Source organism: Nelumbo nucifera, chromosome 5, assembly GCF_055504915.1.
Source record: "Nelumbo nucifera cultivar China Antique chromosome 5, China Antique-T2T, whole genome shotgun sequence".
NCBI lineage: Eukaryota > Viridiplantae > Streptophyta > Magnoliopsida > Proteales > Nelumbonaceae > Nelumbo > Nelumbo nucifera.
In genome coordinates this window covers 43,993,599-44,021,439 of record NC_142653.1, presented here as the reverse complement: position 1 = coordinate 44,021,439, position 27,841 = coordinate 43,993,599, and the positions used below count along the sequence as shown (strand labels likewise).

General features: G+C 39.8%; 2 protein-coding genes across 4 annotated transcripts in view; both read right to left on the bottom strand.

Moving 5' to 3' along the window:
- LOC104608483 (ubiquitin fusion degradation protein 1 B-like) overlaps positions 1-27,324 on the bottom strand; it is a 55,376-nt gene extending 28,052 nt beyond the window's left edge. Inside the window, exons 1-4 of one of the 3 annotated variants that reach the window (XM_010274493.3) lie at positions 27,080-27,313; positions 26,903-26,963; positions 23,206-23,253; positions 1,161-1,238 (exon numbers count right to left, since the gene is read on the bottom strand). In XM_010274493.3, coding sequence (XP_010272795.1) covers positions 1,161-1,238; positions 23,206-23,208 — 81 coding nt within the window. In that variant the 5' untranslated portion in view covers positions 23,209-23,253; positions 26,903-26,963; positions 27,080-27,313. Of the gene's footprint in view, positions 1-1,160; positions 1,239-23,205; positions 23,254-26,902; positions 26,964-27,079 lie in introns of all 3 variants that reach the window. The other 2 variants (XM_010274494.3, XM_088888022.1) reach the window with 2 other exon arrangements.
- Positions 24,866-25,863, bottom strand: LOC104608571 (receptor like protein 27-like). Its single transcript, XM_010274604.1, has 2 exons — positions 25,276-25,863; positions 24,866-25,183 (listed from the first exon to the last, which is right to left on the bottom strand). The coding sequence occupies exons 1-2, from the start codon at positions 25,861-25,863 to the stop codon at positions 24,866-24,868; spliced, it is 906 nt and encodes a 301-aa protein (XP_010272906.1).
- Positions 27,325-27,841: the final 517 nt, after the last annotated feature.

Below are 27,841 nucleotides of genomic sequence, written 5' to 3'. Positions count from 1 at the left end.
AATCTCATTTCTCCTTATTTTAATAAAAATCTTTTATATTAAGAAAAATGAAGATGCATAGCACTAGTTGAAAGGGGGGATTTATTCAACTAAATTTCGATGGAAGTAGTTTGCGGAACCCAAGAATATCAGGAATTTTGTGTTCAAGGGTGAGGAGGGTAAAACAATCATGTTATATACAGGCCCAGCTGGTGAGGGAGATTACCTAAAAGCTGAAATTATGGCACTGGTGGAAGGGGTGCAAAGGACAAGAAATTTGAACATTAGAAAGTTAATTGTTGAAGGTGACTCCAAATTGGCAGTGGCGTGGCTAAAATGTGAAGAGGTAAAGTTATGGAAATACAGAAATGAGAAGAGATTCAGATGAATTACAAAGTGCATGGAAGTAATAATACAATGGGTCAAAAGGAGTGCAAATTCTATGGGCAAAAGGAATGCAAATTCTATGGGCAATGTTCTAGCAAAACAAGGGGTGGGGAGAAATCAAATATTTTGAGCAAAATTGTAAAATTGATAGGTTAGCTTAGGGAGAGATAAGAGGGTTTATCTCTCATTGACCTTCTTTTATTTACCTTTTTTAATATTAACAAAAGTTGTGGTTATTGATAAAAAAAGGGTAAAGGTGAGAGAGTCAACAAATAAAGTAAAAAGAAAAAGAAAAAAAAATCCTGCTCCCAATCATTAAAATAATAGAACTGACAAATTAGTCCTAGCAGTCAAATACAAAAGCCTACACGTAATGACCCGGGTGTGTTATTATATCATAAGGTTGACCATTATGATATAAATGTATTTTAAATGTTGTTTCCTTGATCAAGTCATTGTAATATTAATAGTCATTACAAAGTGGGTGTAGTGATCTTTGTTTTCGGTTAGGTTAAAATTTGTACCAAACTATTTATTAAATAGTGAACTTAATTAAGGGTGCAGAGGAAACAACATTTAAAATACATTTATATCATAATGGTAAACATTCTTTCTCTCACTACAGCAACACACTCACACACAAAATAACTACAGCAATGCACATGGATAAAAAAAATGAGAAGAGACAACAATTTTTTTATGATAAATGATTGAAAATTTATTCATGAAAATCAGAATGATATTACAATACAGCCTGCCCAAAGAAGAGACAACAATTATGAAGACATTTTGACCTTATCAATAAAAGATGCTGGATAACAACGATACATCTGCTCAAATGATGTTCCATGGTATCCGTATCCTTCGAAAAACTGCAACAATCATGGAAGGTAAAAAAAGAATATTGTTAAACATCAAATTTAAGACAATTCTATCAAACATAGCTTGGAGAATAAAGCTGATTACAAGCCTAAAACACATGTAGATATTAGACAACTAAATGCAAGAAACTCATTGAAGCGCATTATAATCCTTAAAAGTAGATAAGTAAGATCTTCCCACATTATTGAGCATGGGAAAAATAATAATTTACAACTAACAGTTCAATGTATGACAATTTTCAACCAAAATGGATAGTTTTCAATATGAAGGATTTTCTTTTAATTTCCCCAAAGAGATGCACTTCATTTCTTGTTTGTATTTGTCATCACATCAGCAAATCAGCCCTATTCCCCTTTTCTTTGCATTATCTACTTTTAGTTCAACCCTCTAGTAAGAATGAATTATATATCTAACAATAGATTTCAAAATTTTACCTCTGAAAAACTAAAAATATAAACAAAGCATCTTCTCCAAACCAATTCAAGCTTTAAAATACAACCAAAATCACCCAATATATTGGATAAAGACAAAAGCACCTAAGTGCCAAGTAAATGACCAATTTAAGCAGATTATCAACATTGGGGTTTCAACATCATATAATTTATGATGGCAGAAAGCTATCAACCTGAGAAGAAGGGAAAGACATGTCTTTAGGAATTTTTCTTCCTAATCAGCAACCAGGAAAGATTAGGTTGCTGGTGTGTTCTATGCAAGGCTGAAGGTGAGACTGGTTGCCATTTATTGATTTTCTGCTCTATTACAAATCACATTTGGGAGTGGTGTTCATCTTTGTTTGGACGCAGTTGGTCTCCTCCACCAGATGTACAAAGACTTTTTGCTCCATCCTTTTTTAACTGGTCGAAAAAAAGAGGAAGAGTTAATGTGGAGATGTCTCAGGGCTGCTGTTTACTGGAGTATTTGCGAAGAAAGAAACGGGAGAATTTTCTCAGATAGGGAAAGAAGACTGCCAGAAATTCTGGAGCTGATTCAGATCAGAGCAGTACATTGGCTGAAGTGTTTGGCTCTTTTTAAAGACTTTTCAGTAGATGATTTGTTCAGAAATTGGAAGGAAATTGCAAGTTCAGCTCCGGTCAAAGACACATCCTTACCCTCTTGGACTCCTCCTAGTGGTTTTGTCAAACTTAATTTTAATGAAAGTAGCATGGGTAATCTGGGTCCATCAGGTATTGGGGGTGTCATAAGAAATGAGGAGGGAGTGAAAATTGCTCTCTTTTCAGGGCCAATTGGATTGGGTGATTCTCTTAAAGCTGAGATTTCAGCTGCTATCGAAGAAACTCAAAGGGCAATTGAACTAAATATCACCAATTTGGTCATAGAAGGCGATTCTAAACTGGTAGTGGGTTGGCTGAGAAATGATACTGCTAATTTTGGGAACTACAGCAATGAGAAGAGGAAACTTAATTGGTTAACCAAGAACATTGAGGTGAAGTTGAGTTGGGTTAAAAGAAGTGCTAACTCCTTTGCTGATGGGTTAGCTAAACAAGGGATATATAGGGACTCTTTGTTCTGGGCTATCTTGTAATTGTTCTCTTGTTTTGTTGTTCTGATTAGGTGAGATAAGAGAGTTTATCTCCCTCTTCTTGTGCCTGTGCTTTTTCACTCTAATTTTAATAAAATCTGCAAGTTATTGATAAAAAAAAAAAAAAAACAGGAAAGATTAGGTTGATGAATACGTTGAAGAACTTGTTGAGATAAAAAAAAAAAAGTAAAAGAATAATGAATGAACAAAATAAAAAAGACCAACTGATGGTGACTCAGTTGATAAGTTCTCTGGCTAGTTGTAGCGGAGCCACCAGAGTTGGGGGGGGGGGGTACAGGGGATGGGCTACCCCTGTTGTGTAGCTCCATTAAAAACACAAAATAAAAAAGAAGGTAAATGAAGGGAAATAATGTAAGATGCAGAATAGGAATAAATTGAGAACAACTATGTGTTCCTGAAAGGAGGGGTTCAAATCACAAAATGAAAGTTTTGGTTATTCACAGTCATAAAATAGCTTTACACAAAATTTGAGGCCGGAAGAAAAGCATATGCCCATTCAAGACCAACTTATCACCATTCACCAATACAGGTAGGAGTTGCAACAAATCAGGTTGGTCATAGAAAGCACCCCCCCCCCTCCCATCCTAACCCAACCCTATCTAATCTGCCCCATAAATAGTAAAAGGGAGCATGAATGGGAGATAATGAAAAGATTAAGACATGAATAATAAGAGAGAAATGACACTGCTTGTTCATCTACAAGATAACACCCAAAAGTTAAACAAATCCGTTATCATACCCACACCCTAAAAATTAAAAAAAAAAATGAAGGCCCCAATATTTAAGTAAGCTTAATTATCTTAATATGATTTCCATGATTTCTTTTTCATGGGGCTACACAACAAGGAGCACCCCATCCCCCTAGTCCCTATCCATAACCCCCCAACCCTGGTAGCAACAGGATTTGATCCCAAGTCTCTCACTACATCCAGCCAAAGAACTTACCAACTGAGCCATTATCAATTGGTCATTTAAAACATCTCAAGTGATTCTACTTTCTAAAGATGGGCTTTAACATGTCACTCCAAAATCAAAGCAACCTTTACACAAGCTGCCTTAGTTTACTTAATTACCTCTATTAATTTCTGCCACTTAGTTATTACTAGTCTACAAGAAACAATCATGTAAAATTCCCCACAACTTAGTTACCATAAGGACATTACCCAATGTGGTCCCAGAGCTATCTAGGGTCTTGGGAGGGGTGCACTGGATACAGACCTAAACTTCTTTTTGCATAAAGTGGCTGCCCTCAGACACAAACCTGAATTCTCATGCTCATTAGCCCAAGAATAAACCCAGCAATGGCCCTTTCCTATTTCACTTAGGTACCATAAAAAAAATAAATGCAGAGACCAAGGCAACATCTCTTGTAAGCTATTACTGCCTGAAAAGTGGAAAAACTACATTTAAGAAACACAAAACAGTGCACGGCCATATCTCTTATCTCATGGAACCCCACATCATTACCATACTAGATTTTAAAGGAGTAGTTGATATCTTGATTCAATGTGAGAGTTGGTTTTATAGGGTAAAACAAACATCTTTTCTTTAGTTTTTTGGGTAAATTACAGATAGCTACCCTGTACTTAGTGTTGGACAGTTTTGTATGCCCTTAGCTTCAATCAGAATGATGTATTTTATGAGTTTATTGTAAATGAATAAAAGTGCATATTTGATTCATGTTCCCTTGGTATGTTTCTGTGTAATACCCTTAAATTGGACACTTAATGAGACTCGTGTTAGTTTAGAATGTTCACAGCCAGTGGGTTGGTCTGGGGAGACCTATCCTGATAAGGCTGACACTGTTGTGCCACCAAGTCGGTTGGGGTGGCCTGTCTCAACTGCCAGGGTGAGACCCTAGGCACATACAGTGTAGGATTAATTGAATCTTTGAACTGGACCAGATTTCCAGTATTGCCCTGGACCTTGGAGATTAATGGGCAAAACTGGAAAGTTACACCCGACCCCTAGACTCGATTATGATACTGCACTAGGTGTCGGATTGGGCTATCTTTGATGTACCAATCAGTGAGATCCTTAGCGGGGGTCAAAACCTAGGTATGTTGGGACAGTCTGAGAATTCATCTGAGTGGGTGATCATAGTGACAGGATCAGCCCCTTTGTCGAACAAAGGTAATGATCGGGGATGCACTCTCACTGATGGAAACCAAGACTGTCGGCAGTCGATTTCAATCGTTGAGATTTGTTTTGCAAAGTGTATTTTATATGAGATATAAAAGTATATATATTATGGTTTCTAAAATGTTTGCAAAAGGTTTCAATTCCTGGGATCCATATAAGAAGAGAGTGCAACATTGTTCCTTACAGCCAAGGGAGAGGTCCTCTCTTGTCGGGCAGTGTTTGATCATTATGGGCTGAGAGGTTAAGTGTAAGACCATTGAGAGTAATACCTGATGGGCTAATCTTGCATCTACCCACAGTCCCTGGGTGTTACAAAGTGGCTTGGCCCAGGGACCACTTAGGGTAAGTGTTGGGCCCATAGAGCTCATTTGATGGGTTTCAGGGGGTGCACTGTCCATAGCAGTGTATTCGGCCAGGCCTTGTAACAAAGGCTGGGCCGAACCCATGTGGCTGATGTGTAGATCAATGTTTGAGTCCCACGCCATACAAGGAAGCCCAACTGGGCAGCAGTTTGGAAGGCTAAGTGAGCACACAACCTTAATGGGCCTAAAGCCCATTTCAAACTGGGCTGATTTGATCAGTTTAAATGAGGGGCGGATCTGGGATTAAATCAGTTGATAGGATTGGGCCTTGACCCTATCCACTCAGAGAGTCCAAGATCTAAATAAGATTTAGATCTAGGAGCCTCCTAATAGGATTAGGAGAGGGCTGATCTAATCTACAGATAAGATAAGGGTTCTCCCTTATCACTTAAAGGGACTTCTAATCCAAATATGATTTGAATCAGCAACTCCTAATGGGATTAGGAGCTGATCCCTTTAAGCCTATAAAAGGAGGAGGGGGCAGCAGCCTTTAGACACACACAACACAAGAGAGAAAAAGGTCTCTAGTCTTCAGAGCTGAAATCACAGAAGAAAGATTTCTGCAATCTCTGCAAAACTCTTTCTTGCCGCCTCCTTCCTGCCGCCGCCAGACCTCCAGTTCGATCTCCAACTTTGCGAGAGAGATCAAGATTCGATCTTGATATCAGCCCTTTGTGAAAGGACTGATTGGAAGTAGTGCTCACGTGCCATCCAGCTATTCTTACGAAGGATCAGGTTCTTGGAGAACGCTGTTGATTTTGCTCCATCCTGCACTGCGCCATCTTCAGTGGGAGCAATCTTTGGATCCTTCCTTGGGCGTGAACACCTCCATTGAGAGATAATATTTCTCTATATCAGGTATACCTCTCTCCTACTTCTTTTGGTTCAGATCTGGTTCAGTTCATGGTTCAAGATTGGTCCTTGAAAATATGATTTTCTAAATAGGGAATGCGATTCCCAGATTGAAGGGAGAGAAAAATTTTTGAAATTCGCCCCCTTCATTCCGCAAGATTTGGGCGTCCATACGATGGATCTCTCATCCCTTCACTTAGGGGGTAGCCCCCAAACTTTGTTTTGTGACAAAGAGCTCCCCCCAAATTTCTGGGTTCCAGAACTTTGCCCCATGACCCTTTTTCTTTTTTTTTTTTTTTGATAAATGAGTGAAATTTTATTAAACCAGCAAATAAGAGTTTACATGCAACCCGTGGAAAGGCACAAGATGCCACCTTTCCTTTAAAGCTAATTATAGAATTATAAGTACAAAAGAAATTACACTGAAGCCCAAAATAAAGTATCCCGAAAAGTCCCTTCTTTTGCAAGTGAATCAGCCAATGAGTTTACTGATCTGCCTACCCACTGAACTCTGATTGTCATATTCCTTGTTAACCATTTAACCTTTTTGAGAAGATCTCTAAAACCCCAAATCACAGTGTCTGGACCCTTCAGCCAACCCACTATCACCTGGGAATCCCCTTCAATAATCAGATGCTCTATGTCTAGCAGATTGCAAGCTGGATTCCTTGTACAGCAGCAAGTAATTCAGCCCTTAAAGAGTCTCCCACACCCGCAGGACTTGAGTACAAAGATATCATGTTACTATCTTTGTTTCTTAGCACTCCTCCTATGCCTAAAGGTCCTGGATTTCCTCGACTTCCATCAAAGTTCAGCTTGATAAACTCCTCCCCTGGTGGCATCCATTCAACCCCATGTCTGTCCTTCCTGGTAGAAGTATTAGCCACTACTAACCAGCTTCTCCATAGGTCATCAAAAGAGTATGCAGCAAAGATCTTTAGAGTTTTCAGCCACTGAATTGCCCTTGCCAAAATGCATTCTTTAACTTCCGAGAAGCTCCTTTCTTTTTCACAAAAGATTCCGGTGTTCCTTTCTTCCCAAACTGTCCACAACTAAGCTGCTCTTATGCACTTCCACGTAATTCTCCCTCTCTTTGTGTGCCATTCAAAAATAAACGGACTAAACAACAAACTAGTATCAGATGGCAGGTTCCACCTACAATTAATGGTTGACATTTGACAATGAAAGTAAAATTACTAAATTGCCCATTCAAAATTCTAGGGGATGACAGCAACAAATATGAGAATGATGAAAATAATCATTATAAATCACAAATCGTTCTCAAGGTGCTCTCAAGCTGAACTGTGTTGAAAGAAAGTTGAGAGAAACATGCTAGAGTTAGGATTTTAGAAAAATTAGGTTTTGTTTGGATAAGCTTTTGCTTTTTATGTTTTTCAGGGAACAAGCATTTAGTATGTTTCATGCTTTTACTTTGTTCTTTTGCAGTTTCATAAATATTGTTTTCAAAACAAGCTTTTGAAAGTAAAAGCATAAATAAGTGTTTAGTTACAATGTATTGCTTTACCATAATCGACAATGTGTCAGCCTATAATTTGTGCCTATCCCTTTACCATGTGGCATCAAATCAGCCATGCCACATGGTATGGTTCATAATATGGTTGGTAAAAATGACCATGGTTTGTTGCACAAACTAATACCAAGTGGTACATTTTTTCCACGTGGCATAAAAGTGCCATGTCTTTAGAGTATATATAAAAACGGCATGTCAGAAAGCTTCATATGTTCACGCCCTCCATGTTTTGTGAAAAGAAAAAATGCCACAAGCCATGCAGTCGAAGCACAAAGAATCCTATTATTGCCTCGTGCTTTTTATTGTACAAGTGTTTTTGCTTTAGAAAACACACATTCCAAACTTTGAAACAATTTTTTGCTGCCCAAAGCACAAAAGTAGTTCAAAAAAAATTATCCAAACACATCCTAAGTTAAAAAGGGCAAAACAGTCTTATATTAGAAGGCCCCTAAATCAGAGAATTTGGTTGGAAGGTCTAGATTGGCCAAAACTTTCTGAGAAGGCAAAGGAGTGGCTTGAAAGAAAATTTGAGGTGGAGGAAATAAGGGAGGCAATATTTTCAATGGATAGATCTAAGGCACTAGGTCCAAAAGGTTTCACTATGGCCTTTTACCAAGATTTTTGGGAGATTTTGAATCCTTCAAGTTTTCAATGAATTTTATCAAAGGGGTGATAAATCCGGGGGTGAACTCAACTTTTATTGCACTGGTTCCAAAGAGAGTTGGAACAAACCATCTGAGAGACTTTAGACCCATCAGTCTGGTTAACAACTTGTATAAAACCATTGCTAAGGTCTTGCTTAGAAGAATTAGAGAAGTGCTTCCAAATCTAATATCACAGAATCAAGGGGCATTTGTGGGAACTAGATAGATTGTGGACCAAATTTTAATTGCCAATGAATGTTTGGGGGATCTAAGGAGAAGAAAAGAGAAAGGGGTTACATGTAAGTTCGATTTGGAAAAAGTTTAAGACATGGTAGATTGGTCTTTCTTAATGCAAGTGATGGATTGCTTTGGCTTTGGGGTAAAATGGTGCAAATGGATCCTAGGTTGTATTGGGGCTTATCATTACTCAATCATGGTGAATGTGTCTATAGTGGATCGCTCTCCAACCACTAGGGGAATCAAACAAGGGGACCCCCTTTCCCCATTCTTCTGTACTTTGATAGCAAAGTGTTGAGGAATGTTAAAATAATTTAGTTGCTGATGTTAGGGTTTGTTTGGCTAATTAAAATATTTTTTATTTCGTCTTTTCTTTCTGTTATGTCTGTTATTGTACTCAGGAGCAGAAGGGTCTTTTCCCTTGTTATTTTTGCCGCCCTATATATAATAAAATAAAGGCTGGTGCCACCAGCACTGTTACATTGCAAAACCCTTCGTTCTTCTTTCCTCTCTTCTCTTCTCTTCTTCTCCTCTTCTCTTCTCTTCTCTTCTCTACCTCTTATTTCTGGCCGGCCATACTGTCAAGATGGTATCAGAGCGGGAATACTGATTAAAGAGAGCAGATCGAACAACCTTACTGAGAGAACAGATCGAACAGACTAGCTGGACCTGGGCGGAACAGAAATCTGATTCTGGACGGAAAAAACAGCTCTACAACTGGTACAGTTCTCCCTGTTTTCTCTTCTTTACCCTCCTTGGTCATGTGCCGAGTGAAAACCCTATGAGTCTGGGCGGCTGAATGCTGTTGAATCTGTATACCCCCTGTTTTTTTGGATCGTGTGATCATGTTCATGTGTTAAGACACTGTAGGTCAAGGATGACCTGTCTTCTCAATGATTTGATTTGACTATACAGATCTAAAATCTACCAAATACTACCTCTGTTTTGTTCGGAGTTTGGTACTGTTTGTGCTCAACCTGGTTGTTAAACCCAAGTGTGTGGGTGTGGACTAAGTGGAGCATTGTTTTGTGGAGTAAGGAGGGGTCCTAAGTCCGGTGTTTGGGACTGATTATCTGTTTGACCATGTCGACTGAGAATTCTGCTACTTCAGAGATTTCAGGGAGCCACAATGGAGTGAGTGGGGGAATGATATGAGCTTTCCCATGGCTGTTATTCCCTTTGATGGTTTGAATTACCTTGAGTGGTCTAGGGGAATAAAACCCTACATCACTGCTAGGGGGAAAATAGGATACATCAATGGGAGAGTGAAGGAACCCGAAGTATGGAAGTGCTGAGCATGATAGGTGGAACCAAGAGAACAGTATGGTGATGTCTTGGCTCTTGGTTTCAATGCTGCCACAAGTAAGGAAGACTTTCATGTGGGCTGAAACTGCTTGTGAGATATGGGAACAAGCGAACTCCACCTATTCAGAGCAGAGACACTATGCCAATATCAACTGCAACGAGTGTTTGCCTTCCTCCTAGGGCTGAATCCTTCGTATGAGTCCATCAAGGTGCAGATCTTGGGTAGTAAAGACTTGCCATCAGTTCAGGAGGTGTATGCCTTGGTGCAGTCAGAAGAAAGTAGAAGTGTGATGAATGGTGTAGAAGGGGAGTCAGTTGCCCTAGCTGTCCAGGGAAATTCAGATACAAATGTCGGAGGTGGTTTTAAAAAGGGTGACACTCAGAAAAAATCAGATGATAAGAGCAAGCTTTGGTGCACTCACTGCCAGAAGACACGACACACGAAAGATACATGTTGGGATCTCCATGGAAAACCTAAATGGGCACAGGATTTGGGTAAGAAGTCAACACCTGATCAGGGCAAGAAACCAGGCCAGCAGAATCAAAAAAGTTATAACTCAGCTAATATGGCATCGACAAAGACTAGTCCTTCGGTAACTCAGGAGAGGCATCCCAGTTCTGACCCTAAGGAAGATATTATCAACTCCTTCCGTGAACATTTGGAATTGTATGGTAGGACTCTCCGCCAGATGGATTCTAGTCCTACTCCCTCTACCTCGTTTGCGTCTACATTAGGTAATGCCACAACCTTCCATGTGTCATCTCATACTACTGATTCTCCTTGGATTATTGACTCTAGAGCCTCAAATCACATGACCGGTAAGTCAAATTTGTTTCAGACATATAACATTCTCTCTGGGAGAGATAAGGTAAGACTGGCTGATTCTTTTTCTACCATAGCTGGCCGAGGCACCATACCTCTCCCACTTGGCCTTACTCTTCCTAATGTACTGCATGTTCCGAAATTGCCTATTAATTTGTTGTCTATTAGTAGTCTGACTCACTCCTTGAACTACTCAGTCACTTTTTTTCCGTCTTCATGTGTGTTTCAAGATTTGACCTCAGGGAAGACGATTGGTAGAGGAAGCATGGTGGATGGTCTCTACGTGTTGGAGAATAATGTTGGTCTAGTGGCGACAGAGTCTATGAGTTCGTCAAGTGAGAGTCAAGCCTATTTATGGCATAGTCGTTTAGGTCATCTTTCTTTTGAGTCGTTAAAAGTTATGTTTCCAAAGTTGTTTGAGTCCTTGTCAATGAGTCAGTTACAGTGTCAAACTTGTCAGTTGAGTAAGCATTGTAGAAGTTCTTTACCTTTACGAAATAAAAGATCTGAATTTCCATTTCATATTGTTTATTCTGATGTTCGGGGCCCTGTTACTCTACCTACTGCGGCTGGCTATAAGTACTTCATTACCTTGATTGATGATTATTCTATATACACTTGGGTTTGTTGGATTGAAGTCTCTTTATGTATGAGTGTTCGGCTGATAAGAGTTCTTATTAGCCTATACTTAAGTTTAAATTATCCTATACTGGGCCTGTGTTAATGGGCCTAAACCTATTTAATGTTTTAAGTTGTCTGGGTGTCCCATCACTAATCAGGGGCATTCCAGTAATTCCTTGTATCATTGTACTACATTCTAATATAAATAACAATATTGTCGACTGAGCTATTCAGTTCGACATTCACAATATTTCAGAGGTCTTCTTCTCTTCTCTACTACTTCAAATACAGCTCCTAAGCTCACATGGTATTAGAGCATTAGCTTCTCCCAGGTTTCAGTCGGCGCACTCTCTCTTCTCTTGCTATCTTTTCATCTTCTTTCTTCTTTTCTGGGTTGCAGCAGTGAAAACCTAGGGTTGTAAGGGAACAAAGCAAGTTCAAACCTAGGGTTTCCCTTGGTTGTAGGGCTCAAGGGAAGTAAGACCCAGAAGCAGATGTCCTACTAGGTTATTTCTAGCAAATAGTAGCTATTTGGCTACTAAGAGAGGTCTGTATAGGACAGACCTAGTTGAGGACTGATTTCAGCAGTCCTAGCACTAGCCGAAAGGGGGAGTACAGTTGCAGCTTCGAAGCTCCAGCAAGACTTGCACAGCACAGTGGTAAAGAGCCCTAATTTCAGGTCGGTTATCAGCCCAGAACCTCTCACTTGCTGCTCTACCCGAACTGCTTCAGCTCAAGTGAAGTCTACCTAGCGAGCTACCAGCACCTGATTGTCCAGCACTGTGAACACTTCGGCTAGCTCTAAACAGAGCCATCTACTCTAAGACTGAAGTCAGGATGTCCTCACTATCCGGAGAAATTTCCTCTAGAGATAACAAACCTGCTGCAAGGTTCTCAAACCTGGAGAAACCTAATCTGCACAGCTTGCAGATTACAAGTGTGATGTTGGATGAGTATAACGTCAGAGAGTGGTCCGTCTCAGCAAGGCTTTTCATTACTTCCCGTGATCTCATAGGCTATTTAGATGGGGACAAGAAGGAACCTGAAGTCGGCAGTCCTGAGCATGCCGTATGGCGCAAGGAAAATGCCACAGTCATGTCTTGGTTGCTGGCCTCCATGACTCCTCGGGTTGCCAAAACTGTTCATCATTTCCCTACAGCTGCTAAGATTTGGGAAAAGGTATCTAAAACCTACGGCCAGAAGAAGAACAATGCTAAAATCTACAGATTGAACCAAGACATTGTAGCTCTAAGGCAAGGAGATATAACGGTTGCAACATACTTTGCAACTCTGGAAGGCCTTTGGGAAGAGCTTGATCATCACTTGATATTGGATTGGGAAAATGCCAAGGACAAAGAGAGACATGATAAGCAAATTGAAGAGAGCAGAGCCTTCAAGTTTCTGGCTGGCCTAGACCCAGTGTATAAGGGTATACGGTCACAAATTCTAGGGAGAGATGAATTACCGGAGCTACACCATGTCTATTACCTGGTGAGAAATGAAGAAGTCAGGAGAAAGGAGATGCAAGTTGATTCTCAGACACAGTCAACTAAACTATTTGGAGAACATTCAGCCCTAGTCTCCACTAAGGGAAACAGATATCCAGACAAGAAGTGCACCCACTGTGGTGGTGAGAAACATGCAAAAGAAAAATGTTGGGTCCTGTATCCTCATCTGAAGCCAGCTGCATTGGGAAAGGACAAGAGACAACATAAGGATCATACGGAAAGTGGGAATCTTGCCACCAACAACAACAATGGTGACAACTCACAAAGTACTCCAACAATGTCTTCTTCCTCCATAGGGCAGGTTGCTGACTCCTCTGGAGCTGGTACTTTGGGCTTCACGGCTAGTGAGGTAGAGGTTCTCAGCCGGGCATTAGCCCGTTTAAAAAACAATTCTTTTGCTTCCACCTCTCTTGCCAGATCAGGTACAGTCTCTGCTTTTAGTGCAACTAGCTCCATTGATTCCACTTCTTGGGTGATTGATTCTGGAGCAACTGACCATATGACACATATGTCCTCCTTATTCTCTTTGTTAAAGTGAGCCGAATAGGGGTAGATTAGTCATCTCATGTTTGTTAAGTACCTTGCTTATGTGGCAGTTTTATTAGAGATACTCTGCCCCACACTTAAGTAAGGGCAGTTTAGTCTTTGTGAATGTTATTAGCACCTAATAAACATTAGGGGGTCGAATGAATAGTGGATCAATGAGTTTCGACTAAACCCTCCTGTTCTCTCTTTCTCTTTTCTTCTTCTTCATCTTCTTCTTCCTTCTCTCCTGGTTCGGGTTACTGTAGCTGCATTCGAAACATGGTATCAGAGCGAGGTTCCTAACTTGCTTCAGTTTGTAAAGCATCTCAGCTGTGTTCGTGACACCTTCTTCTTCATTTCTGGTTAGTTAATGGAGAGAACTGGTTCGCCCTAGGTCTGAGACATCACAGCTCGTTTCTCTCTGTTGCGCACAGTCTTCTTCATCAAGGAAAGTGATTTCAGCAGTGAATTGTTGGTTGATACTCTCAAAGGAAGGTTGGTTATCTAGTCCTTTTGTGTTGCTGGTATTTCTGGGTAGAAACCCTTCAAGAATCAGTTAGTACTGATTAGAACCTAGAGAACTAGGTTCATTGTTGCCCTAGAATGGGCTGTGTACAGTAGCCGAGTGGTGTAGGGGCTACTGTAAGTGGTCGAGTGGGTTAAGGCTGCTGCAGGTGGCCGTGTGGTGTAAGGTGTAATGCAGTGACCTTGCCGAGTTCTTTGTGGTTGTGTAATGCCCTCTTAAATGTGTTAAACAAGTCTGAACTGGGTGTAGAAGATTTGACTGTATTATGGTGCTTGTGGTGCACAACTTTTATTGAGTGGTTGTAAGAGGGCCTACATGTGATTAGTGAGTGCTAAATTGATGCTTATGTGGTTCGTGGGTTTGTGAAGTCAGCAGTAGTGTGAATAAGAACAAGACGTGGGCTCTCACTATTGTGTTTAGGGACTGCAATAGGTGCTGAAATATCAAACTGTGAATAACATCAGTCAGCTTGTAGCTAAGAAGTCAAGTTAGAGGCAACTGTGAAAGAGTACAATGGCAGCAATAGGAGATGGGTACAATGATCAAAAACCTAGTGTGGTGGTTTCCCCCGACTACCTAGGGGTACAGATGACCTCAATTAAACTGAATGGGGAAAACTACGTTCCATGGGCTAAATCCGTGGAAGTTTTTCTCAAGGTAAAGAGGAAAGTGAAGCATGTAAAAGATGAGAAGCCACCGGCTGACTCTCCAGGGTTTGATGATTGGGAACAAGAAGATTCTCAAATCATGACTTGGCTGTGGAATAGTATGGAGCCCAAAATTAGTGCCAACTTCATGTTCCTTGATACGGCTAAGGATATATGGGAGCATGCTAAGAAGCTATATTCTAGACAAGATAACACAACAAGAGTATATCAGCTTTATCAGGAGTACTTTGATTTACAACAAGGAACCAAAACACTAGAAGAGTACTATGCCTATATGAAGAATATAAGGAATGAACTCAATGTCTATCATCCCCTCACTCCAGATATTAAAGTTCAGCAACAGCAAAGGGAACAACTAGATGTTACAAGATTCTTGGTGGGGCTGAAATCGGAGTATGAACTAGTTAGAGCCCAAATATTAGAGAGCTCTACCCTTCCTACACTTGAGAAAGTATTCTCACGGCTTTGTAGAATTTCTTTGGGACAGACAGAGAATCCAACACAGTCTGATAGATCAGCACTTGTGACAGCTAGAGGAGGTGGACACAGTACAAGAGGGGGAGGACATGCCTCTCGAGGTGGCCGTGGCAGTTCCATGATTGGTCGGGGTGGTCGTAACTCAAGGGGAGGCCGTGGCAGAGGGAAGAATAATTCTGCAAGGAAGTGTACTCATTGTGATAGGGAAGGACACACAATGAATTTCTGTTATGACCTACATGGCCCTCCCTCCAAATGGGCTAATCATGCTGTAGCAGGTGAGGTTGACATCAGTGACAGTAAACAGGCAGACCATACTCCTCTCCCATCTACATCTACTTCTAGGAGGGAGATGGTGAGTGTACCGCGTGATGAGTATGAACGGTTCCTTCAAACTACTTCACAGCATACCACTGCCACACTTGCCCACTCAGGTATTGCTTGCATGTCATCTAAAACCTCTCCCTGGATTATTGACTCTGGAGCCTCAGATCATATGACCGGGACTCCAGGTGTGTTCTCTTCTCTTTCTGAAACCTCCACATCACAAACTGTTACACTTGCCAATGGGTCCTCATCTCCCATCTGTGGTGTTGGTAATGTTGACATGGCTTCTGTGCCCTTATCACAGCAGACCAACAACTTCATTCAGTCTTTTCCAATCAAGTATGGGGTGAGCCAATCCCTCCAAGGATTGGAGCTTTTGGTTGGGAGGCGTTCCTAGAAAGATGTAACACATGTGATTTACTCCAGAAGAAAAGGCCAAATTGGTGCTTGCCCCCAAGCTAATGCACCCTCTACAAGGCTAATGGTTAAAGCTCCTACCACTTACTAATCTCTTGCCCTTTTGTTTCTGTTATATGGGAATGGTTCTATTCTTTATTTGGTTGCAGGTGGACCCCTCCACCAAATATATGAAGCTTGTTTGGTACTTCTTTCCTTGGCCTAAGAAAAGGGGTAGGATTATGTGGAGGTGTGTGAGGGTTGCCATCTGCTGGACTATTTGGGAAGAAAGGAACTCTAGGACCTTTTCTGATAAGGAAAGGAACAAAGAATGTATCATTGAGGTAATAATGGTTAGGGTGGTGCATTGGCTCAAGTCTTTAGATTTGTTTGCTGATGTCTCCCCAGGTAAGCTGCTGAACAGCTGGCTGGAAGTGGCAAATTCTGCCCCTTTTTCATCAGTGGCCTGTCCTATGTGGTCTCCACCAGCCCAAGGGTTTATAAAACTAAATTTTGATGGCAGCAGTGAAGGCAATCCAGGACCCTCCGGTGTTGGCGGAGTGTTCAGAGAGGAGAATGGAAAGGTGATTGCTTTGTTTTCAGGCCCCATTGGGAATGGTGACTCTCTAAGAGTTGAGGTATGTGCCTTAATGGAAGGGTTAAGAAAGGCAAAGGAGCTGAATATCCATAGGATAATTGTTGAAGGAGACTCAAAGTTGGTTGTAAGCTGGTTACAGAAGGACAGTGGACTGTGGAAATATGCAAATGAGAGAAGGGAGGCTAAATGGCTAACTAGGAGGTTGGAGGTTCAGTTTCAGTGGGTGAAGAGGACTGCAAATGATTTTGCAGATACATTGGCAAAACAAGGGGTGGGAAGGGAACAGTTGTTTTGGGATTTATTGTAATATTATTTTCTTTTTTCGGGAGAGTTAAGCCACTTTAGCTCTCCCTGGAATGTTGTAATTATAATGTTCATTAATGAATTGGTTTCTGTTATTGATCAAAAGAAAAAATAATGCCTAGGCAAGCTAAAGCAGTGGTCCACAGTTATCACTTAAGCGCCTCAGGGATTTCAGTAACTTAGAAGAGAAAGATCTCAAATTCTTAATGCATTAGAAATTCTGTCTTCTGCATCAAAAGATCACTGCATTAATGTCAAAAGCACAAAACGAATAACAAAGAACCTATATGGTTTCTATATCTCAATTTTCATATTACAGATTAGAAAAGAGCATTAGCAGATAGATGCACACAAACACATTTTAACAGCAAATACAATGTTAAAAAACTACTGGTTTAGTCAAACCATCCAAATAACACAAACATTGTTTCTTGAGAAAAATAAGAAAAGGCGAAAAGGCTGATAAAAAGAATAAGCAGAAAGTTGTTGCCTCCAATAAATAGAGGGCAAGGGAGTTTACTAGTTTATGATACATGAAAAGTGATCTGTTACAAGTTTTAAGGGGCTAGAAGATCGAAAAAGACTTGGGTGGAAGTAATAAGAAATTATTTGAGCGCCTATAGTTTAACAATGGATATGGCACTAAACAAAACAGAATGGCGAAACAGGACTCATGTATCCAACCCCATATTTTGGGACAAGGCTTGGATAATGATGATGGCATGCATGCCCTAGGAACATCAACATAGATGCAGGTCTGCAAACGTACACATACAGATATGCAGATGTACACTCTAGTGTAGAAGCCCCAAATTCCTTAAGACCCTCTTTTTCACCTAAAAAGAAAGTTAAATAGTCAGTCACACTGCAAATGTCAAAAAGATTATACATGTTGCATAGGCATCTGCCATTAGGATAACACCGAATTGACCATTTTAGCAAGGAGAAACCTTGTGCACGCATTGTATGACTAGGCCTTGACTAAGTGAAGCAATTGCTAGGCAACACGTAATTGCAGCATCAAGAAGGTTGAATGAAAGGGGAAATTATTTGCTGAATTTATGAAACAAGATGCAAGGAAAAAAGTAATAATTTTACATAGGAGATCAGGAGGGGAAGGTTTCCTCATCCTGGAGAGGAAGATATAATGACCCAATTCGAAAGGGGCCATGGATGTTGAGGGGCAGTGGCGCCTGAACTGGACTTCGAACGAGGGAGGGGCCATTTGCGGCATACCAAACATTTTGAAGTGCAGGTCCCCCATCCCATTCTGGAGGTAGAGGCAAGAGAAACTCAAAAGGAAGTAGTCCTTTTCTTCCCATTCTCATGGTCTCACCAATGAATTTCTCCATCATTACTTGGAATGTTTGGGGTCTTGCCAACCCTGGGAAGAGAGCTACAGTGAAAAAAGCATTTAACGGTTAGAAACCCAACATCATCCTACTATAAGAGACAAAGAGGGAGGATGGGGGGTCTATCAGGCAGTGTGGGTGGCTAGCCAGACCTTCAGTTGGATTTTCTGGGGGTATACTGTTAGCTTGGGAGGAAGATGTTTTCAGTATTTTGGACCGTTTTGTGGGTGATTTTTCGATCTCAACTCTTATGCAGAATAAGAAAGATGGGGAGCAGTGAATTATTACAGCTGTTTATGGCCCTACAGTATTAAACCAAAAGGAAGCATTCTGGGCGGAATTGGACTCAGTTGTGGGCAGATGGGGTAAACCTTGGTTGCTAGCGGCGGGTGACTTCAATATTGTGTTGCTATCATGAGAAGAAGAACTCCAGACTCATAAGGGAAATGATGGAGTTTGATGATTTTGTTAGTAGATGGCAGTTCATGGATCTTCCCCTTCCGGGCACTAGATACACTTGGAGTAGGTTGAGATCCACTCCAGCTATATGTCATGACTGGACAAATTCCTGGTAAATAGTCAGTGGGAAGATATGCATAGCTCTTTATCTCAACAAGCCCTTCCAGGCCAACTTCAGACCACAAGACCAATCCTCTTAAGGGTGGGTGCTGTGCAGAGAAAGGGTACTCCTTTTAGATTTCCTGGTTTTAAAGAAAAATTGGAGGTCTGGTGGAGAGAATCCACTGAGGACCCTTCTTGCCTTATGCTTTTGGGCAAATTGAAGTACCTAAATCAGCAAATAAAGGTCTGGTACAGGAAAGAGTTGGGGTGCATTCAAACAAGGAAAAAGGATTGGCTTGAAAAATCAGATTCTTGGACGAGAAAGAGGAAGCTGGAGATTTATCAGGGGTAGAAAATTCACTGAATGAGCTGGCAAGGAATGAATATAGCAGACTGGCCTATATGGAAAAGATTAGGTGGAGGCAAGGTCGAGAGTTCAGTGGTTGAAGGAAGGAGACAACAACACTGCCTATTTTCATAAGATAGCAAGTGATGGGCAGAGAACCAATGCTATTTCTCAAATTGTAATCGACAATAGGCAATTTGAGGATGAAAAGGAGGTGTCAAAGGATATAGTTAAGTTTTGCAAAAATATGTTTGCAGCCCATAATGTGGTCAGACCAAAGCTGGATGGCCTTCATTTCTCCCAAATCTCAACCCAAGAGTCTGATGTGCTTGAAAAACCTTTTGAGAAAGGTGAGATCTGTCACACAATTGAAGAATTGATCAGGATAAGGCACCAAGGCAGATGGTTTGCCCATCGCTTTCTATAAGGGGTGTTGGGATTTCATTAAGCAGGATTTGATGGCAGTGTTTCATGATTTCCAGGCCAACAATTTTATATCTGAAGCAGCAAAGCATACTTTCATATCCTCACTTCCAAAGAAAAAGGGGGCTGTGGACATAAAAAACTACAGGTCAATAAGCCTTATTGATAGCATTTGCAAATTGATTATCCAAAGTCCTTGCAAACAGGCTACAAAAAGTGTTCAGTTCCATTATTTCTTCATCCCAAGGAGCTTTTGTAGATGGGAGGCAGATCTTAGATGGTTCTTTGGTAACAAACAAATGTATGACTCAAGTATGAAAACTGATTTACTGGGTATTATCTGCAAATTAGACATGGAAAAAGCTTATAACAAGTCCAATGGAGTCTTGTTATACCCCCATTCACACAGAAAGTGAATGGGGGTATGCCTATCGGCAGCGGCTCCATCCTAGTAAATGGTATTCCCAGAGGTTTTTTTGCTGTAGAGACAGAGATGATGCAAGGTGATCTCATCTCCCCTTTCCTTTTCATCACTGTGGGCGAAGCTCTTAGCAGATCAGAAAGTAAAGCTGTGGAGGGGGGTCACTTGGAAGGTTTTAAAGTTTCAACAAACAGTGAAATTGTGACTTTGCTTCAATTTGCCAATGGCTCCTTGATTTTTCAAGGTTGGTAGGCCAAGGACTTGATTTTCTTGAGATTTTACTGATTTGTTTTGAAGCTGCTTCAGGCTTGAAGATCAACCTCCAAAAAGTGAATTGATTCTTGTGGGTGAGTTCACAAACATTGCAAACCTTGGAGAAGTCTTAGGATGTAGGGTTGGACCCCTGCCTTCCAAGTTTTTAGGGCTGCCTTTGGGAGCAAACTATAGACCAAAAGAGATCTGGGACTTGGTGATTGAGAAGGTCTCACAAAAACTAGCAAGATGGAAAAAGTTATATCTTTCAAAGGGTGGGAAGACACTGATTCAGAGCGTTCTTTCAACTCCACCTACTTTTTTTTAGAAGAAACTAACTTTATTCAAAGAGAGAAAAGGTACATGAGGAGATTTACACAGAGATTAAGAACTCAAAGAGTTATACAGGAAGAAAGCTATCACTAAAAAGTAAACCTTGTGAACACCAGCCTTTGCTAGACCATCAGCTACAGAGTTTAGCTCCCTCAGGACCCAGCCCAAATGTGCATTCAAAGTTGAAAGAATGTCTCTTGCTTCAGCCAAATAGTGAGCTAAGGCCCAAGGACAACCATCAGTATTAGCTAGCCAACTAATAGTATTGGCAGAATCTCCCTTAATGGTGAGATTCAAATAACCCAGGTCTCTTGCAATCCTGATGCCAGTTAAGGCTGCCATGACTTCAGCCTTTGTTGAAGAGGCTATCCCAATTGGTCTACTAAAGACCCAACTAATGATGCCATCTCTTCTTCTAAAGACACCTCCAATTCCTGCTGCACCTGATTACTGAAGACACTTCCATCAAAATACAAGGTTGTCTCCCCTTCCTCAGCAGCTCTGCAGTTGCGGGGAGTGGTGTACATATGTTTAGAACAAAGGAAGTTTACAGCATTCCTTTGAAGGTCAGAAATGGAAATACCTCTAAAATACTCTGAACTGGAAGTCCACAGGAAGCATCTATAGGAGATGATGGAAATGAGCTCCTCATATTTTCTAGTTCTGTTGTTGAATACACGATGGTTTCTCTCTTCCCATATGCTCCAAATAATAGCGTGAGCAGTAGATTGCCACAACATCTTCCCTCTTTATTGCTCCTGCTTCAGTTCTAGTTTCCTTGGAAAAGCTTCAAAGAGATTTCCTATGGGATGGGAGAGAGGAAGAGAAGAGGTTTCATTTGATTGTCTGGTCAGAAGTCTATAAGCCAAAAATTCAAGGTGGTTTAGGTGTAAGACCATTGAAACAGATCAACAGAGCTCTTCTTTCAAAGTGGCTGTGGAGGTTTGCTCTTGAAAAGCAGGATTTCTAGAGATCTAATATAAGTTGCAAGTATGAAGAAACTGATTTGGGGTGGGAAACAAATCCTGTGAACAAGTCCTACAGCACAAGTTTGTGGAAGGGAATCATGCAGAACAGGGAGGAGTTCTTCAAATTTGTCACCTTCAAAATAGGAAATGGAGAGAAAGTCCTTTTCTGCAAAGACAGGTGGTGTAGCACTCCATAAGCCAAGCTTTCCCTATTTCCCATGTATCTACGCCTTAGCAGCCAATAAATCAGCCAAGATCAGTGATTGTTATGAAACTTTAGGTGGCCAGCAGGTTTGGATTCCTCAATTGCGAAGAGAAGTAAATGACTGGGATTTGGAGGACCTCTCAAACATGACGCTACTGCTAGGAGTAAAACCCCAGCCCGCTATTGAAGACAGGTTAGCGTGGTTAAGCGAGAAATCAAACTGTTTTACAAGTAAAATCAATGTTTAAAAATCTGATTGGCTCCTCAAACCAGCATGTGGCCTGGGGCTGGACCTGGAAGTTGAAGATCCCTTCTAAGGTGATTTATTTTCATTTGGTTGGCTGTGAGGGAGAAGAACTCAAACTATTGGTCTGCTACAGTCAAAAGGAATGTTCATTATTAACCATTGATGTTTATGTGGGTTGGCAACAGAGTTTGAATCATACCGTCATCCATTGCAAGTTTTCCACCGCAGTTTGGTCCCAACCTGTTTGGGGTTTCTGTGCTGTATCTCATGATCTTTTCCTTTCTTTTTTTTTTTTTTTTTTTGCTTGATCGATAACAGGGGCTGTAAATCACTAATCTCATCCTGGAGTTTGGAAGGCCTATCAAAGAGGGAAAAGGTACTCTGGGGAATGGTGCTGGAGAGGTCTCTGGTGAAATGGGCTACCATCTACGGTCTTTCCAGAGGCTTTAACCTTAGTCACTTCTACAGCCACTGGGATAGAATCATTTGGGACAAAAACTTTGTCTTATGACCTGTACTCTGTTGTCTCAATGTGCTGTTTGTGGGGTTAATCTCGGTGCTTTGTATTAAAGGAATCTCTCCCGTAGTTTTTTATTTTCCATCTTAATAAAATTTCTCTCACCTTTCAAAATCATAAATAAATAAATCAGCATTTAACATAAGGTAAAAACAAGAGATTGACCTAGTCTAATCACCTGAGCAATTAATTCTGTCATTGTTTCCAATCAACCCAAATAGGCTATTAGTGAACTATTATATAAATTAAAAAAAATAATAAAAAAAGACTTATGAAAGTACAAATTAAGTTGATAGGTAATACAATTTGTAGGTCCAAGCATGTTCCATCACAGACCACTGCAATGGACAAGTATTCATTCTTGACAAGTGTCTGTCTTCAATCAATTATTGGCACTACTATTTTAAAAACAAAATGCACAGAATAGTATCTATTATATTGTATTCTGTTGTAAAACAATAATACATGGCTAAGCTGTTGTGTCAAAGGAACAAATGTGTGTGTTGGGATCCCAGTTGCATGTGTAAATACATAAATGAGAAATCATACATTAAATTAGTCAGTATGTTGTTATCATGGTCGGGTGATCAAAAGCCAAAATAATCACAAATAGAATGCATGTCAATTTTGTCCAAAGGTAGCAGATAATGATATATCATGGATGGATGATCAAAAGCCAAAATAATCACAAATAGAATGCATATCAAGTTTGTCCAAAGGTAATATATCAGAATAGATACATAAAAGCACATATATGATTTCCTAGTACTAAACGCCTAGAACTAGAATGTATATTAACAAACTTCATCAACAAAAAGCATACAAGTCCATCCTTACAGTCAATAAGAATTTTGCAAATATAATATGCATCTAAGTAAACACATCAAAAGGAAATAAATAAACATGGATAATATTATACAGCATACCATTTTAGCGGGAGTATATTTCCAAAACTGATAGCACCCTTTAATTACCTAAAAGAAGGGTAGAAAATCAAAAATCAGATAAATAGATGAGTTGGTGATGGGAAATTATAGCATTCATAACAACCGATCTTCCAATCAATTAAATACTAACTTCAATATGCTCAAATTTTAAAGTTTCAAAGGAAATGAAGTCTTTGTTACAAAACCAGTGGTCCAAGTGGAGATCCATTTATAAGATGAGTTTTAAATTTCAAAGAATAAAACATCGAAGAAAGATATCGTGTATAAAGCTAGAATTAACAAGTTAGAATTAATAATAAGAAACCATGAGACCCACAAATAATTCAAACACGAGCAAATGGAACATAAAATCTCCGTCTGCATAATGAGTTTAAACTTCAAAGTTTAAATGCCAGAGAAATGAACATTTACAACCAAAAAATAACAAGAAGGAACCAAGAATCCAACCTGAAATATTTAACTGCAAGAAAATCCAATGCAAGATGTTTAATCAGTTTTAACAAGTTGAGATCTACTGGCATGACAAGTTAGAGAAGATATAGCAAACCACGATCCAAAGTATGGACCAAAACTAACAAAATGGAGAGTCATGCAAGGAAAAGCACTTTTATGAACAAATGGAACATGAAGACGATTATATGGAAAAGGAGAAATAAGATTCAAAGGAAAAATAGAAGTTATATCAAAATTCTCCAGTTTAATCATACATTCTGTAACTCTAACCAATCTAATTAACAGTATAGTTCACCTAAATAATCCAGTAAAAACCTATATAAACACGAGGAGTTCTAGCTCATATGAAACAGCCAATTTTTCATACCTAAAATCCAATTGAAAAAGAAAACACATAAAGTGACATCAAGAACCAGAATAATTTGATGCACAATATGCAATACCTTGAGAAGATAGAAAGCATGCGAGGATGAGAGGGCAGCAGTCTCGGAAGCTAGGGGGAAGAGATGACTGCAGCCCCTTTTTGTGAGACTTAAGGGAAGTAACAGAGCCGCTGGATCATCGACTATTGGTACAAGGTTACACACGGGCTTGCACACTGACAAAACAGGTAGAGAGAGAGAAAGGAAAAGGAAAAGCTAAGGCCCCATTTGGAATCAACGTTAGAAATTCTCATTCTCAAAATCCTTCCAAGAAAGAATGGATTCTTTGAATTTTCATCCAAACAATTTGTAGAAGTTTTTTGGCATAGTCATTTGATTCATGCTTCATAATCAGAATCACATTTGGCATCACCCTATTTCTTGGAATCAATTCTCTAGATGAGTGATGCATAAAACCATGTCAATTATAATAAATATAAATCCACTTGAAGTTACATTGTACTCTTACATTTAAATCATTATCAGATACATATAAAAGAAAAGGAGAGAAATCACATTTCCTTGGAATGAAGCTTCTGTAGACATCTGAAATTGGTTGCCTCTTGGTATCATCCCTCCAAGTTTGTTCCGTGAGATGTTTAGGAATGAAAGAAACGTCAGGCTTTTCTAGTTGTTACGGATCTTTCCACTCAGTAGCTTTTGTGAGAGGTCTCTAGCTGCTTTAAGTTCCCCATGGACGAAAAGCATTTGTCCTATGAGAGCATTGTGTGACAAGTTGAGAATATGGAGTGATGCGAGGTTCCCTATCCTTGGAATTTGTTGTTTGACAAGTCAATGGAAGTGAAGATGGTTAAAATCTTCACCAGCTCAATTTCTATCCCTTTATTTGTTAGCATCACTGTATCCTGATAGTAAACTTGGTAGAACTCTAGGAACTTGAACCTCAGTGTCTCTATCTTGTTCTCTGATTGGGTCTCATCTTCCTCCACGGTCATTGCTTTCCAACTCAAAAAGACTTCCGAGGACAAGTTACCCACAAAGTCATTGGATGAGAGATCAATGGTTGGTAGCCTTGGGAAGGTGTGATCAGTTCTTCTGATGGGTCCATGGAAATGGTTAGACTGTAGAATAAGGACTATTAACTATATCAAGCTTTCCAACCAAAATGGAAGGCATCGTTTGTTTGATGGTTCCCAAGGTCTAGAAATAGAACCTCTAGCATTTTGCAATTGCCAAGAGTCATTGGAATTGATCCTTCTAACTCATTCCCATTGAGATCAAGTGTCATTGGACTACAACCAATTGGAAATGTCTGAGGTATACTTCCTTTGAAGTTGTTTTGCCCTAGGTTCAATACTCCTAGTGTCCGAGTGTTGCTACCAAGACAAGTTGGAACCATGTTGCTCAAGTTGTTATTGGACAGGTTAAGAACTTGATGGTTGCTAGCATTGCATATTGATGTGGGAATTTCTCTGTGAAGCTTATTGTTTGAGACAAAGAAGAAGATGGTAAAGGAAAGGTAAGAAGAGATATTGGCTGGGATGGTAGAGGTGAAGTTGTTGTTTGAGTAATCCAAATAGGTGACAACTGATGAGAGAATTGGAACTGGCCCTTGGAGCAGGTTGGAATGATGGTCAACAATGGCCGAAGATCTAGAGTTTGGATCAGGCAATGGTTCCTCTAGATGGTCCAAGAAGTTGCAAGAAAGATTTAAGTGAACAATAATCCCACTACCAGCATTCCAAATCCAGTTGGGTACAACCCCATGGATTTTGTTGTTAGAAAGATCCAGAAAGCTCATTATTGATTGGTTTACTCTCAGCCTCTCAGGAAATTTGGTAATTCTATTAAATTGCAAGAAGCCAAACTCAGTGAACCAATCTGAGGGAAAGAGAACAAGCTAGCATCACTTACATAGGTATTGACGGACAATCGCTTTTGAATCTTCTCTAGATGTACAGTCCCATTGAAGTTGTTGAAAGAGAGTGAAAGTATATTAACAAATAGTGTGGCCCTTGATAGAGGAATGGCAAGACAGGATTAATCATTCATACAACCAATCCTAGATAGCCAATACAAGGCCTGCTGAGTGAATTGAGTCATCTCAAATCTGAAATTTGATACAAGAGTTTGCCTTTCTCACTATTTTTGTTATATTTCCTATACTTCAAGAAGATTTGGAAATGTCTCCACAAGTTCTCTATGTTCCCATTTCTAAAGGAACCAAAGTAAAGTAGCAGATAGATATATTTGAGTTCTGAACCATCATTGTCAAGTACCCAATATTGAATAAAAACAACTATTCTTTTCAACCAAAAAAGAAAATAAGGGAAAAAACCAAGTCTGATACATTCTGCTAAATCAAATCATAAGAATATCACGTTATAAAACAAAATGGGCTCTGCAAAGAAGAGCTTATACTATGAGATTAGCAGTAATACAAGTTATAGATAATACAACAATAATAGAAGGAAATATCAATTACAGATTTCAGTCAAAAGAACTGACAGTCACTACCACATCAAGATAAAAGAAAATAATAAACAAACAAAACAAACAGAACTACTAATATTTAATATGACGATTGCTTACATGGTTGAGGAATCAGATTAAACAGCTGCAAAGGGCAGCTTCATTGAACACAACCACAACATAAAAAACGCAGATCCATTCAACACAACCACAAAGCATAAAAAACAAACCGAAAAGCTACCGTCTGAAATTGCGATCTGTGTTTTCAACAGAGTATAAAACGTTGAAAACATGTAGAATAATAGAGAAGCAAATGATTGAAAGAGAAAAAAAGCAAACCAATACAAAAAAAGTAGAAGATAGTTTACCTGGATTTTGCGAGGTGGGTTCTGAGATCTAACGTTCCAGAACAATAGAGCTTGAAGACACCTTGAAAAAAATTTCAGAACAGAGGCAAAGGGAATGCCGTTTGAAAGAGACAAAAAATGAGTGCATGATAGAAAAAAAAAATGAAGAAAACACGAAGAAAACAATGTGATCTTTACCTGAGAGCCTGTCGGTTGCCTTTGAGAAGAAAACACAGAGCCGTTGGAGCTTGGAGAAGTGAGAATCTAGCATCCTTAGAAACGACTTTATCGTTTCCGACAATCGCGAATTTGGAGTGCAAATTGCATCCAGAAATGGAGCAATTCTCCGGAGCGGGCAAATTCAAACTGCATACTACATTACTACTCCAGAGATTCGCGATAATCGCCAGAAACGATTCTCGGAGTGATGCCAAATGGGTCTTAAAGATGCTACTTACGTGTATTATGCTCTCTAGTTTCCCTGCTTTTCTGATATCAGCTAACGCCACGTAAGCATAGAACAAGCAACGTCAGATTAGACAGTAGTATGTTATCGGAACACCGTGACGTGCGCCTAATGGTTTGGCTCTTTCTATGATTTTCTTATTTTATTTTCATTCTTTTTTTGGTTTATTGAACAAGTGTATTTTTATTTTCATTTTAGTTTCTATTTATGAATACTACCTTTCTTACGGGTAGGGCTGTTCATGGGTCGGGTTGGGTCGGTTTATTGGCGTTTTTCCAACCGACCCGATCTGGTCAGTTTACCTAGAAATGAAACTGAAACCGACCCAGTACTAAGTAAAATCGACCTGGTCGGTTTGAATCGGTTTGGGTCGGTTTTGTGAATGATTCTCTCAGTGTGAACGGTAAAGGATTCAAGTCTAAGAAAGCAAAGGCTGGATGCCTGGAAATTAAAAATGATTTGATGGATTAAAACTGATCTTTTATATATCAGAT